This window comes from Scardinius erythrophthalmus (assembly GCF_964197995.2).
Source record: "Scardinius erythrophthalmus genome assembly, chromosome: 22".
Lineage (NCBI taxonomy): Eukaryota > Metazoa > Chordata > Actinopteri > Cypriniformes > Leuciscidae > Scardinius > Scardinius erythrophthalmus.
Genome location: NC_138242.1, coordinates 3,077,662 through 3,090,000, shown reverse-complemented (window position 1 = coordinate 3,090,000; position 12,339 = coordinate 3,077,662). Strand labels below are relative to the sequence as shown.

Genomic DNA, 12,339 nt, shown 5'->3' with positions numbered 1-12,339 from the left:
TAAATAAATAAATAATAAAAAAAAAGAATAATTTGACCTGAATAAGCTAGCCAAGCAAACACACCTTTCTGAGATGAGTGTGTGTGTGCGTCAGCCAAGGAGTTGTAGTGTTTAATATGCTAGAAGATTGAACAAAAATAATTACAACAGGGTTTGAGCGAGTCTAAGGAGAAGCATTGACCTTATCTTCAGTGTAGGGTCCTCTCTCTCCGCTCACGTTCATCCAGTCGATGTGTGCATCTAATCAAACATCATAACATCACGATCAATACCAGCAACACACACACGTCTACCCTCTCTAATGAAACACAACCCACACACATCTACATGTCGGAGAGCTTCCGCTGGCCTGACGCTTCTCATCACGGATCGTTCTGCAACATCACAGTCCGTCTTATTTTGTGCGGGATTATTTCACAGAACTCTGAACTTCTCTCTGCTAGCTTGTGTTAAGATGTTTGGATCCTTTAAAGCTGGTTTTGCTCTCATGCTGTTCTCAAAGTTCAGGCGTGTTTGTGCGATTTACATCAGTCTGCGGTGAATTACGAACAGCAAGTAACTCACTCCCAGTAAAAGGATTCGTGACTTTAAACACTGAGAAGGAAAGGGAAGGTCTTCTGAGCAGAAACACGTGAGCGGATGTTTTGAAGTAGGAGGTTGTTTTGAACAGGAACGACGAGAGAGAATGTATTCTGACTCATTTAAATCCCAGGGAAGGTTGAGATGCAGTTTGAACGCCTGCGTTTGTTTAGGACGAGGGAATATTAGTGAGAAATGTGCTTTTTAAACTTTTTAAACTCTGCTTCTGTGAAGATATTGTGAAGTTGCACGAACGCAGATTTGCATTATTATTTGAAAATTTAAGAAGAATAAATGGATCAAATATGCCTGTAAATATGGTGTTTCTACAGTGGCATCAGAAACCAAACGTTTTGCTTTCTTTTACCTTTAATAACTCCGTTATAATAGAATATTTCAGCCTAAATTATTTCATATTTAATTTAAGCAGTCGCTCTCTGTTGTCCTTGCTGGACACAGTTTTACTCAGTTTCAGTCTATTTTCAGTTTGGAAAGTGTCCTTATTTCCTCTCAGGGACACAGTGTGCGCGTGTTTGTTATGGAGTCAGAAGGAATAAGGGCTGAATAATGCATCATTCATGTGTTTGTCCTCCTGTCAGTGGATTCGGGAGCGAGCGAGTGTGTATTGTTACTGTAGCGAGTGATGGAGGTCTAATCCAAGGTCTTGTTCATTGTTTAGACTGGAGACTCGAGGCTGGAGGATAAGAGTGGTTTATATTTAAGGCTTTATAGTGGGATGAACTGAGTTTAGTGGAGGAGACCTGACTCTCTCTCTCTCTCTCTCTCTCTCTCTCTCTCTCTCTCTCTCTCTCTCTCACTAGTATTATTATTAATATTCAGGTTTTTCAATAACCCCATAAAAATTAAAAACAACAATCCATATTTATTTATTTATTTATTTAATTATTTATTTATTTATCATGTTTGTTCAATAACCCCATACAAATTTAAAATCATTTATTTTTTATTTTAATAATAATAATACTATTTTTAATTATTATTATTATTATTATTATTATTATTAATATGATCTTATTCTGTTTTTTTTAATAGGGTTATATCTATATATATAATGTATGTGTGTGTGTGTGTGTGTGTGTGTATATATATATATAAATTCCTATATTCCTATAAATATATATATATAGGAATAATATTTCAGTAGGCCATTCATTCATTCAATCATTTTATTTTTTAGTAACCCAATAAAAAAATCATGTTATTTATTTATTTATTTATTTAGAAAAGTAAAAACAACAATGGGAGGTAATAATTATACATGTATTTTATATATATATATATATATATATATATATATATATATATATATTCATTGTTTCTAGATTAATTTTATATAAATCCCTTTATATATTAATAGTTTTGTAGTATCATGCATATTGTATAATAAATAATCTTAATAAAATTAATATTTCCTCTCCCTCTCACCGTCCTTCAGTTCTCTCAGTCCAGACGCAGATGTGGACGCCCAGTTTCAGAGGGAAGGCTTCGCCCGGCAGAGCATGTCCGAGAAGAGGACCAAACAGTTCGATGATGCTTCTCAGCTGGAGATCATCAAGAGCCGCAAGTCCAAGAGTATGGACCTAGGTAACTAACCACGCTCAATCCCACATCTCCCACACCCTCAATCCCACATCTCCCACACCCTCAATCCCACATCTCCCACACGCTCAATCCCACATCTCCCACACGCTCAATCCCACATCTCCCACACCCTCAATCCCACATCTCCCACACGCTCAATCCCACATCTCCCACACGCTCAATCCCACATCTCCCACACCCTCAATCCCACATCTCCCACACGCTCAATCCCACATCTCCCACACCCTCAATCCCACATCTCCCACACGCTCAATCCCTCATCTCCCACACCCTCAATCCCACATCTCCCACACGCTCAATCCCACATCTCCCACACCCTCAATCCCACATCTCCCACACGCTCAATCCCACATCTCCCACACGCTCAATCCCACATCTCCCACACACTCAATCCCACATCTCCCTCACACTCAATCCCACATCTCCCTCACACTCAATCCCACATCTCCCACACACTCAATCCCACATCTCCCACACGCTCAATCCCACATCTCCCACACACTCAATCCCACATCTCCCTCACACTCAATCCCACATCTCCCACACACTCAATCCCACATCTCCCACACATCTCCCTCACACTCAATCCCACATCTCCCACACACTCAATCCCACATCTCCCACATGCTCAATCCCACATCTCCCACACACTCAATCCCACATCTCCCTCACACTCAATCCCACATCTCTCACACACTCAATCCCACATCTCCCACACATCTCCCTCACACCCAATCCCACATCTCCCACACACTCAATCCCACATCTCCCTCACACTCAATCCCACATCTCTCACACACTCAATCCCACATCTCCCACACACTCAATCCCACATCTCCCTCACACTCAATCCCACATCTCTCACACACTCAATCCCACATCTCTCACACACTCAATCCCACATCTCCCACACATCTCCCTCACACCCAATCCCACATCTCCCACACACTCAATCCCACATCTCCCACACACTCAATCCCACATCTCCCACACACTCAATCCCACATCTCTCACACACTCAATCCCACATCTCCCACACATCTCCCTCACACTCAATCCCACATCTCCCACACACTCAATCCCACATCTCCCACACGCTCAATCCCACATCTCCCACACACTCAATCCCACATCTCCCTCACACTCAATCCCACATCTCCCACACACTCAATCCCACATCTCCCACACATCTCCCTCACACTCAATCCCACATCTCCCACACACTCAATCCCACATCTCCCACATGCTCAATCCCACATCTCCCACACACTCAATCCCACATCTCCCTCACACTCAATCCCACATCTCTCACACACTCAATCCCACATCTCCCACACATCTCCCTCACACCCAATCCCACATCTCCCACAGACTCAATCCCACATCTCCCTCACACTCAATCCCACATCTCTCACACACTCAATCCCACATCTCCCACACACTCAATCCCACATCTCCCTCACACTCAATCCCACATCTCTCACACACTCAATCCCACATCTCTCACACACTCAATCCCACATCTCCCACACATCTCCCTCACACCCAATCCCACATCTCCCACACACTCAATCCCACATCTCCCACACACTCAATCCCACATCTCCCACACACTCAATCCCACATCTCTCACACACTCAATCCCACATCTCCCACACATCTCCCTCACACCCAATCCCACATCTCCCACACACTCAATCCCACATCTCCCTCACACTCAATCCCACATCTCCCACACACTCAATCCCACATCTCCCACACATCTCCCTCACACTCAATCCCACATCTCCCTAACACTCAATCCCACATCTCCCACACACCCAATCCCACATCTCCCACACATCTCCTACACACTCAATCCCACATGTCCCACACACTCAACCCCACATCTCCCACACGCTCAATCCCACATCTCCCACACGCTCAATGCCACATCTCCCACACACTCAATCCAACATCTCGCACACCCTCAATCCCACATCTCCCACACACTCAATCCCACATCTCCCTCACACTCAATCCCACATCTCCCACTCAATTTCCACTTCTCCCACACACTCAATCCCACATCTCCCACACGCTCAATCCCACATCTCCCACACACTCAATCCCACATCTCCCACACCCTCAATCCCACATCTCCCACACACTCAATCCCATATCTCCCACACACTCAATCCCACAATCCCACATCTCCCACACACTCAATCCCACATCTCCCACACACTCAATCCCACATCTCCCACACATCTCCCACACACTCAACCCCACATCTCCCACACACTCAATCCCACATCTCCCACACCCTCAATCCCACATCTCCCACACACTCAATCCCACATCTCCCACACCCTCAATCCCACATCTCCCACACCCTCAATCCCACATCTCCCACACACTCAACCCCACATCTCCCACACACTCAATGCCACATCTCCCACACGCTCAATCCCACATCTCCCACACACTCAATCCCACATTTCCCACATACTCAATCCCACATCTCCTACATGCTCAATCCCACATCTCCCTCACACTCAATCCCACATCTCCCACACACTCAATCCCACATCTCCCACACGCTCAATCCCACATCTCCCACACGCTCTCTTCCACACACTCAATTCCACATCTCCCACACACTCAACCCCACATCTCCCACACCCTCAATCCCACATCTCCCACACGCTCAATCCCACATCTCCCACACGCTCTCTCCCACACGCTCAATCCCACATCTCCCACACGCTCAATCCCACATCTCCCACACCCTCAATCCCACATCTCCCACTCCATTTCCACGTTTCCCACACCCTCAATCCCACATCTCCCACACACTCGATCCCACATCTCCGACACACTAAATCCCACATCTCCCACACACTCAATCCCACATCTCCCACACACTCAATCCCACATCTCCCACACGCTCAATCCCACATCTCCGACACACTAAATCCCACATCTCCGACACGCTCAATCCCACATCTCCGACACACTAAATCCCACATCTCCCACACGCTCAATCCCACATCTCCGACACACTAAATCCCACATCTCCCACACACTCAATCCCACATCTCCCACACACTCAATCCCACATCTCCCACACACTCAATCCCACATCTCCCACACGCTCAATCCCACATCTCCCACACACTCGATCCCACATCTCCGACACACTAAATCCCACATCTCCCACACACTCAATCCCACATCTCCCACACACTCAATCCCACATCTCCCTCACGCTCAATCCCACATCTCCTACATGCTCAATCCCACATCTCCCTCACACTCAATCCCACATCTCCTAACACTCAATCCCACATCTCCCTCACACTCAATCCCACATCTCCCACACACTCAAGCCCACATCTCCCTCACACTCAATCCCACATCTCCCTCACACTCAATCCCACATCTCCCACACACTCAATCTCACATCTCCCACACACTCAATCCCACATCTCCCACACCATTCCCTGTCCCTTGCCTTGCTCCGGTTCCTTCGCTATCGAGCCGTGCGGATTATCAGCCTGGGTGCGAATGCAAGCGCAACAATGTTAAATTTAATAGTATCAGACACAGAAATGGGTGCACCAAATTTAAGAGTACAGAGAGTCATTAAAAATTAAAAATGCATTCATGATGACATGAAGTTAAAAACTATGTCTCACTCATCTCTCAGAGTAGCCTCACCTGTGTGCTGTGTGCTGGGTTTGTCGGGACTCAAGGACAGGTCAGGGTTGTTGAGAGCGTGGAGTCGGTCTCATGGGACACACAGTCTCTGCCACATGAACGCACGGCTAATCGGAGGAGATAAAACATCTCTTTCATCCTCCACCTCCTCTCCTTTATCCTTACTCAACATCAAGACCACAGCCTCCTGAGACCAATGCCCCACTCAGACAAGAAAACATGAGACCCGGCTCCCTCACACACTCCCTCTTTACACTTCAGTAGCAGGAGGGAAATGGCTGGAAGATTATATAGCACTTCAAAAATGAGAGAGTGAGGAAAAGAAGAAAAGAAACAGCAGATTTTAGACCTATTTTAGTACATCGTCAAGGTTTAACAGAGTTAGACTATGGATATGCATCAAAAGTAAATGATTTGAGTTGGGGTGAATTAAACAATCAGTTTTGGTCTTCAAATGTTCACACTCAAAACCACTAATATACAGAAAAGAAAGATACGACGAACTGAAGGTAGTTCATTTTTGATGTTATTAAACATACACTTCAAAATTGAGACACTTGTTGAATCATGTTAGTGCTTGGACACCTGCGAGATCTACAGCATTTACATTTGATTAAAAGTAAATAAAAAAAGAGTCAATATATTTATATATAATACATTTATAAATGATAATATAATAAATCATGATTATGAATAAGTTATTTGAAAGTCCTGTGTGGGGTCAGTAAGATAAAACATTTGTAATGTTACAAAATATTTCTATTACAAATAAATTCTGTTATTTAGAGCTTTCTATTCTTTAAAAAAATCCTGAAAAATAAAATGTATCACAATTTCCACAAAGATATGAAGCTGTTTTCAACATTGATGATAATCATAACTGTTTGTTGAGCATCAAATCATCATATTAGAATGATTTCTGATCATGTGACACTGAAGACTGGAGTAATGATGCTGAAAACTCAGCTTTGATCACAGGAATAAATTACACTTTAATATATATTCACATGGAAACCAGTTATTTTAAATTAATAATAATAATAATTTGTTACATTTATATAGTGCTTTTCTAGGTACTCAAATTGCAATCATATAGTAATAATATTTCACTGATCCCAAACGTTTAAGGAGCTGGCTTTAACAAGATCAATTAAACTGTCTGTGAAAGTAACTCATTTATTTCCCATCTTTTTATGAAATCCATTTGGACCAGGACAGATGTGTCCTGATGTTACTGGCCATTTCAAACAAGCAGCGTTTCAAGTCCCCTCGACTCATTAGAAGCACGTTTCAATTCCACCAAATCTCTCGTGCTTCGTTCTTATGAGCCATTTTCTTCAAATGGCATTTCTGCCTTCAGGTTGAGTGTATATGTTTGCCCCTCTCCGGCTTTTAGAAGAATACAATCTGTGGCAACTGTATAAAGGCTGTTTGAGAGCCATCATGAGGAAAATTGCAAAAAAATAATAATAATAATGGTTTGATTTCGACCGTATGCATGGTAAGGCAAAAAGGAATTGGTTACGCCTGGTTCATTGAGCTAAAATCACCTAACACAATATAACCGCCCAATGCTTCTGAACGTTAGAGATCACATATTGCATGCTAATGCACTCAGTTCTCTCTCTCTCTCTTTCACCGCCTCATGGGTTATCCTACTTTGATTGTCTGACTGTCTCACTTTCACCTGATGATTTGCATGCCTCTTGGCTTGGCCTTTGCAAATGTCAAGTAACATCCGTACTGGAATGGATTGGTGCATGGGTCTGGGAATGGTGAATGTCTTGAATTAACCAAACACAATTCTTTATGCCTCCCTAACAGTAGCCGACGAGTTTAACCTCACTCCCCGCAAAGAGAGGACAGAAGGTAAGGCAACCAATCAGGGACACTCTCCACACTAACCTCATGAATGGACTGCACCTCTGTGTGTTTGGGCATGCTCATTTACAGATGTTTTGGTGGATTTTTTTTTAAAGATTTTTAGACAAATCTATGCTCTGTTGCAAAACCTAGTGAGCTTCCAGCCACAAAATCATGTTGCCGTCATAAGTGCTTCACTTTGAACACTAGCATTTTGTGTATCCTTCATGCAGAAAATACTCCCAGAATGCATCGCGAGTATAGTGGAAGATTGAAAGTTGTTGACTATAATATAATAATTCAGTCAATCATCTTTTTTAAAGATTCCCAAGCAGTTTTACCCCAAATTTGTGTTGTTAGCTTAGCAACATGCTAACATCAAACTCTATTATAATATGTTCAGGAAAATGTATACTAGTTATATTTACATTAGATACTGAATGGTATAGAAACATTTTAAATCTCATTGTAAGTTTTAATCTAAAAAAGGACAACTTTACGATATCTACTGTGTCTTTAGCCTAGCAACATGCTAATGTCAAACTCTTAGAATCAAGTAAGAAAAATTTAGAGAACATATAGGCTATAAATAGTTCATTAGATACTGAATAGTATACAAACATTGTTTTAAGTTTCAGTCTAATTAAAAATTACTTAATATTTTATACCTTTAGCTTAGCAACGTGTTAATCTCAAAGTTTATTACAATCAATTGAGCGAAATGTAGACAACAGTTATAATATTTAATTGTATACTCAATAGTATAGAAAAATGTTTCAGTCTAAGATGGACACATTTGTTCATGGTTGTGCCTTTAACTTAGCAATATGCTAATGTCAAACTTATTACAACCAGTTGAGAGAAATGTAGACAACAGTTTTCATTTTTTTTTAATCAATTTTTCCCAATATATATTTCCCTGCTGTAAAAACATAACAAAAAACAACAACAAAAAAAAACTGATAAAACCAGCTTAGGCTGTTTGGCTGGTCTTAGCTGGTCTTTAAGCTGGTCTCCCAGCGTAAGTCCAGCCTGGTCAGCTAAAAAAGTGTCCAAAACCCCTATAAAACCAGCCTGGGAGACCAGCTAAAACCAGCCAGACGGGGTTATAATATTTAATTAGATTGGATAGTGTATATATATATATATATAAAAAAAACCATTAGACATCAAACCAATTAGAATCAATTGTGAGTTCTGTGTTTTGTATGGTTCTCATGAATAGCATTATTTAATGCGGTGTGGAGATGAGATGTATATTTAGGCAGTAGACAGCAAGGCGGCTCAATAGGTTTTGGAACAAAGCCTTTAACATGGGAAATGAACACTGCAAGACCACCAGTGATGGTGGAAATGAGTCCAGCAACAAGTTTAATCTGTGTTCGGAAAAATCCTTCGAAACTGCCCGCCTTTGACTCCACGACTCTCCTATCTGGTGTTAACTGTTAGTAATCAATCTAACTAAACGACTGTGTGCGTTGTGCTCGTTAAGGAAGTCATTTGAAGTAATTGCCATCAAATCAGAGAGGGTGTTGCTTTCTTCTTTCCCATTGAAATGAAGTGCCCTGGTGTTAAATAAACGTTTGGCAACAACTTTTTTTGGAAAGCGAAGCGGACTGCCTGTTCTTGAGGGAGTGTGATGGAAGAAAACATTAATTATGCAGAGGAGTTCTAGAATGGGAAAAGAAACGGAGGTGTGTGTGTGTGAATGCATGAGTGTGTGACGAGGGATTGCTGAAATTCTGTTTGAAATAAAGACCCTCAATGTCAGACGGGCCTGTTTGGCTTACTGCAATTAATCCATCAATGTCAAACGTCTGGAGCAGAGAGTTGTAGTTGCAGCACAGGGGAGAACGCACTCATGCTGTGTGGAGAACTGGAGATGCATGGAGACCGGAGGTTCTGTGTTCAGAGTCATGTTATGTCGAGAATTCATCCTGTCAAAGAGTCAAAGCTTTTCTGTGTTAAAGTCAACATGAAATGCTGTTCGCAAACCAATTTATTTCCAAGAAGAAAAATATGGAAGGAGGGATAGTGAAAAATTGGAGTTGCATACTAGTCATGCGTCAACTTATTTTCCGTTCTACACTCTTAAGGCCGTTCAGACAGAACGTGTTTTTCCATTCCACTGTGCTACTTTTCCTTTTTTTTTTTTAATGTAAACATGCGCAAAGGACGTGCATGGCCGTTGCGCTCGCGTCTTTCACAGTGTTTCGCGCATGACACGCCGTTCTAAAAATGCGGTGCTCAAGTTTCAAGAAGTTCAACTTTTAAAAAACGTGTCTCTAGACCATGTGCTTTTTTATGTTCCACTGACCAGCGTGTGAACCAGTCCTTCAAAATAAAGCTTCTAAAAGGGTGTTTTCGTGGCAATACTATAGAACCGCCATATTTTATTCCCCATATAACCTTTAAAGTCCACCGTAGTCAATCATTTGATCCCTTAAAACTCATATTTGATCACCAAAATAACACATTTGAACTTTTTTTCCTTGAGGAAAAATTCTTAATTTCTTCAAATAGCTTGACACCCTCGCCTCATTTAGTATGCACGGTTCTATGAATATGCAAATGAGCCCTGCCTCCACTCCCTCACTCAGCTCAGAGATCCACTGGTTGACGATCACACGTTGATCTGATTGGTTACAAGGTAGTTTGTGACGTCAGAAACACCAGCGATTTCAAAGCGTGTTTTTGAGACTGTCTTTGGTTCACTGCAGTTTTAAGGAGGAAATACTCAGCAATGCTGTCGACTTATGAATTTACACATGGTTTGTCTTAAAGCATATTAAAACACCACATAGACACATAAACAAAGCTGGATTTTCAACACAGGCAGACTTTTAAATGATCAGTTCTTAAAAAAATTAAAATAATATCTTAGTGTGAAGAACATTTTAATAATCCAAATAACCTTTTTTCCATTATAAAGAATTGTTGCAATGTTTAAAGTTCAGGGAAGGAGGAGGCGGGAACTGGCAAACATTCAATGGAAACTTGAATCCAAAAATAAATAAACAACAAAACAAAAGTAAAGTGTCAGCCCCTCATAGACGACTGCCGCATAATTAATTTATTAATATATTAATGCCGACGACTAACGACTGCCGCATAATTTATTTATTAATATATTAATATGTTTAACACACTACTAACTAACTCAACCAGGCCCGCCCCTTTATTCTGCGTTTTAATTATTTAAATGAGGAATATTGTTTCGTGTTCGTTCCGGGAAGAAACTCAAGACTACAATGGAGGCGTTTCAGGAGTTCAGAAACACTGACACTGATATAGAGAAGAACTGGAGCTTTTTCATGCTCAAACTGCAAAATACACACTAAAGAAAGATGAACATGTCAAAAAGCAGTTTCAAAGTCACCACACTCTCCACAACCATCAAAGTGCCGTATGTCTGGAAGTGACAGTGAAGGATGTCACATGCGGACCGTTTCATGACTGAGCAGAAATATGAATGTGACTCAGCAGATTCTGAGCATCGCTGATGTCATTAATGAAAATGACTGGCTTGCAGCATTAGAAGTTAATTAGGACAGATGTAAAGGAGCAAAGGACAACCTGGACATCCTCTGGTCCACTAATGATCCCGGACACGCGGGAATGGAGGGTCTGTAACCCCAAGACTCCTTCAATCTTCATGGACACACCAGGACAAAACCTCCTTGCTGCTGCAGAGCTATTTTAAGCCTAATAACCCTTTTAACTTAATGCATAAAATTGCAGATAGCTGAATAAATTACATGCGATGGATTGTGCTTTCATACGCAAATGCTGGCCTGTGTTACCTTGAGTATCATTAATGAGAATATCGCCGGCCAACTGAACAATGCCACGGTCACAGCACTCGTACGAGTCCACCGCAGGTTATTTAAAGCTTAAATGATGCTTTCTTTTAGCATTTAATGGTAATCACTCTTAACCGCTGGAGTGCTGGAGGTGCCTTTGCTAATTAAAGAGAGGAAGGTGCTATAATATAGATATATCTTCACTGTTGTTGTGTCTCCCGGCTTCTTTTCTCTTCTTTCACTTAAACGTACCATGGTATAAAGATGATACATACATATATATATATATATATATATATATATATTTTTTTTTTTTTTTTTTTTTTTTTTTGTATTATAAGTAATACAATGGTAATATTTGGTCATCAAATGTAATTGTTTCAAACACCACCATTCAAAAGTTTGGGTCGGGACTTTTTTTTTTTTATGTCTCTTCTGCTCACCAAGGCTGCATTTATTTGATTATAAACAGTAATATTGTAAAATATTATTACAATGGAAATACAGGCAAATTGCCAGTGCTATTGTACATTACAGCTTTTAAGAGTACAATTCAAAAACCACATTTTTTTTTATTTTTCCTTATATTATATACTATGACACTGAAATGAATGTACCATGGTATTAACATGGTACAAGAATACCATGACATGATAGTACCATGGTCATTTTTTGGTGCTATGTGAATGTCAGTACCGTGATTTATATCTGTACCATGGTATTGCCATCTTATTCGATCACTGCTCTTCTTTCTCTTCACACCCTGATG

At 41.1% G+C, this 12,339-nt stretch overlaps 1 protein-coding gene across 5 annotated transcripts in view; it reads left to right on the top strand.

Annotated features, from left to right (window-relative positions):
* pard3aa (par-3 family cell polarity regulator alpha, a) overlaps positions 1–12,339 on the top strand; it is a 476,999-nt gene that overhangs the window by 321,290 nt on the left and 143,370 nt on the right. For 3 of the 5 annotated variants that reach the window (XM_081353162.1, XM_081353161.1, XM_081353159.1), the window contains 2 exons: positions 2,036–2,184; positions 7,729–7,773. In XM_081353162.1, coding sequence (XP_081209288.1) covers positions 2,036–2,184; positions 7,729–7,773 — 194 coding nt within the window. The remainder of the gene's footprint in view (positions 1–2,035; positions 2,185–7,728; positions 7,774–12,339) is intronic. The other 2 variants (XM_081353163.1, XM_081353160.1) reach the window with 1 other exon arrangement.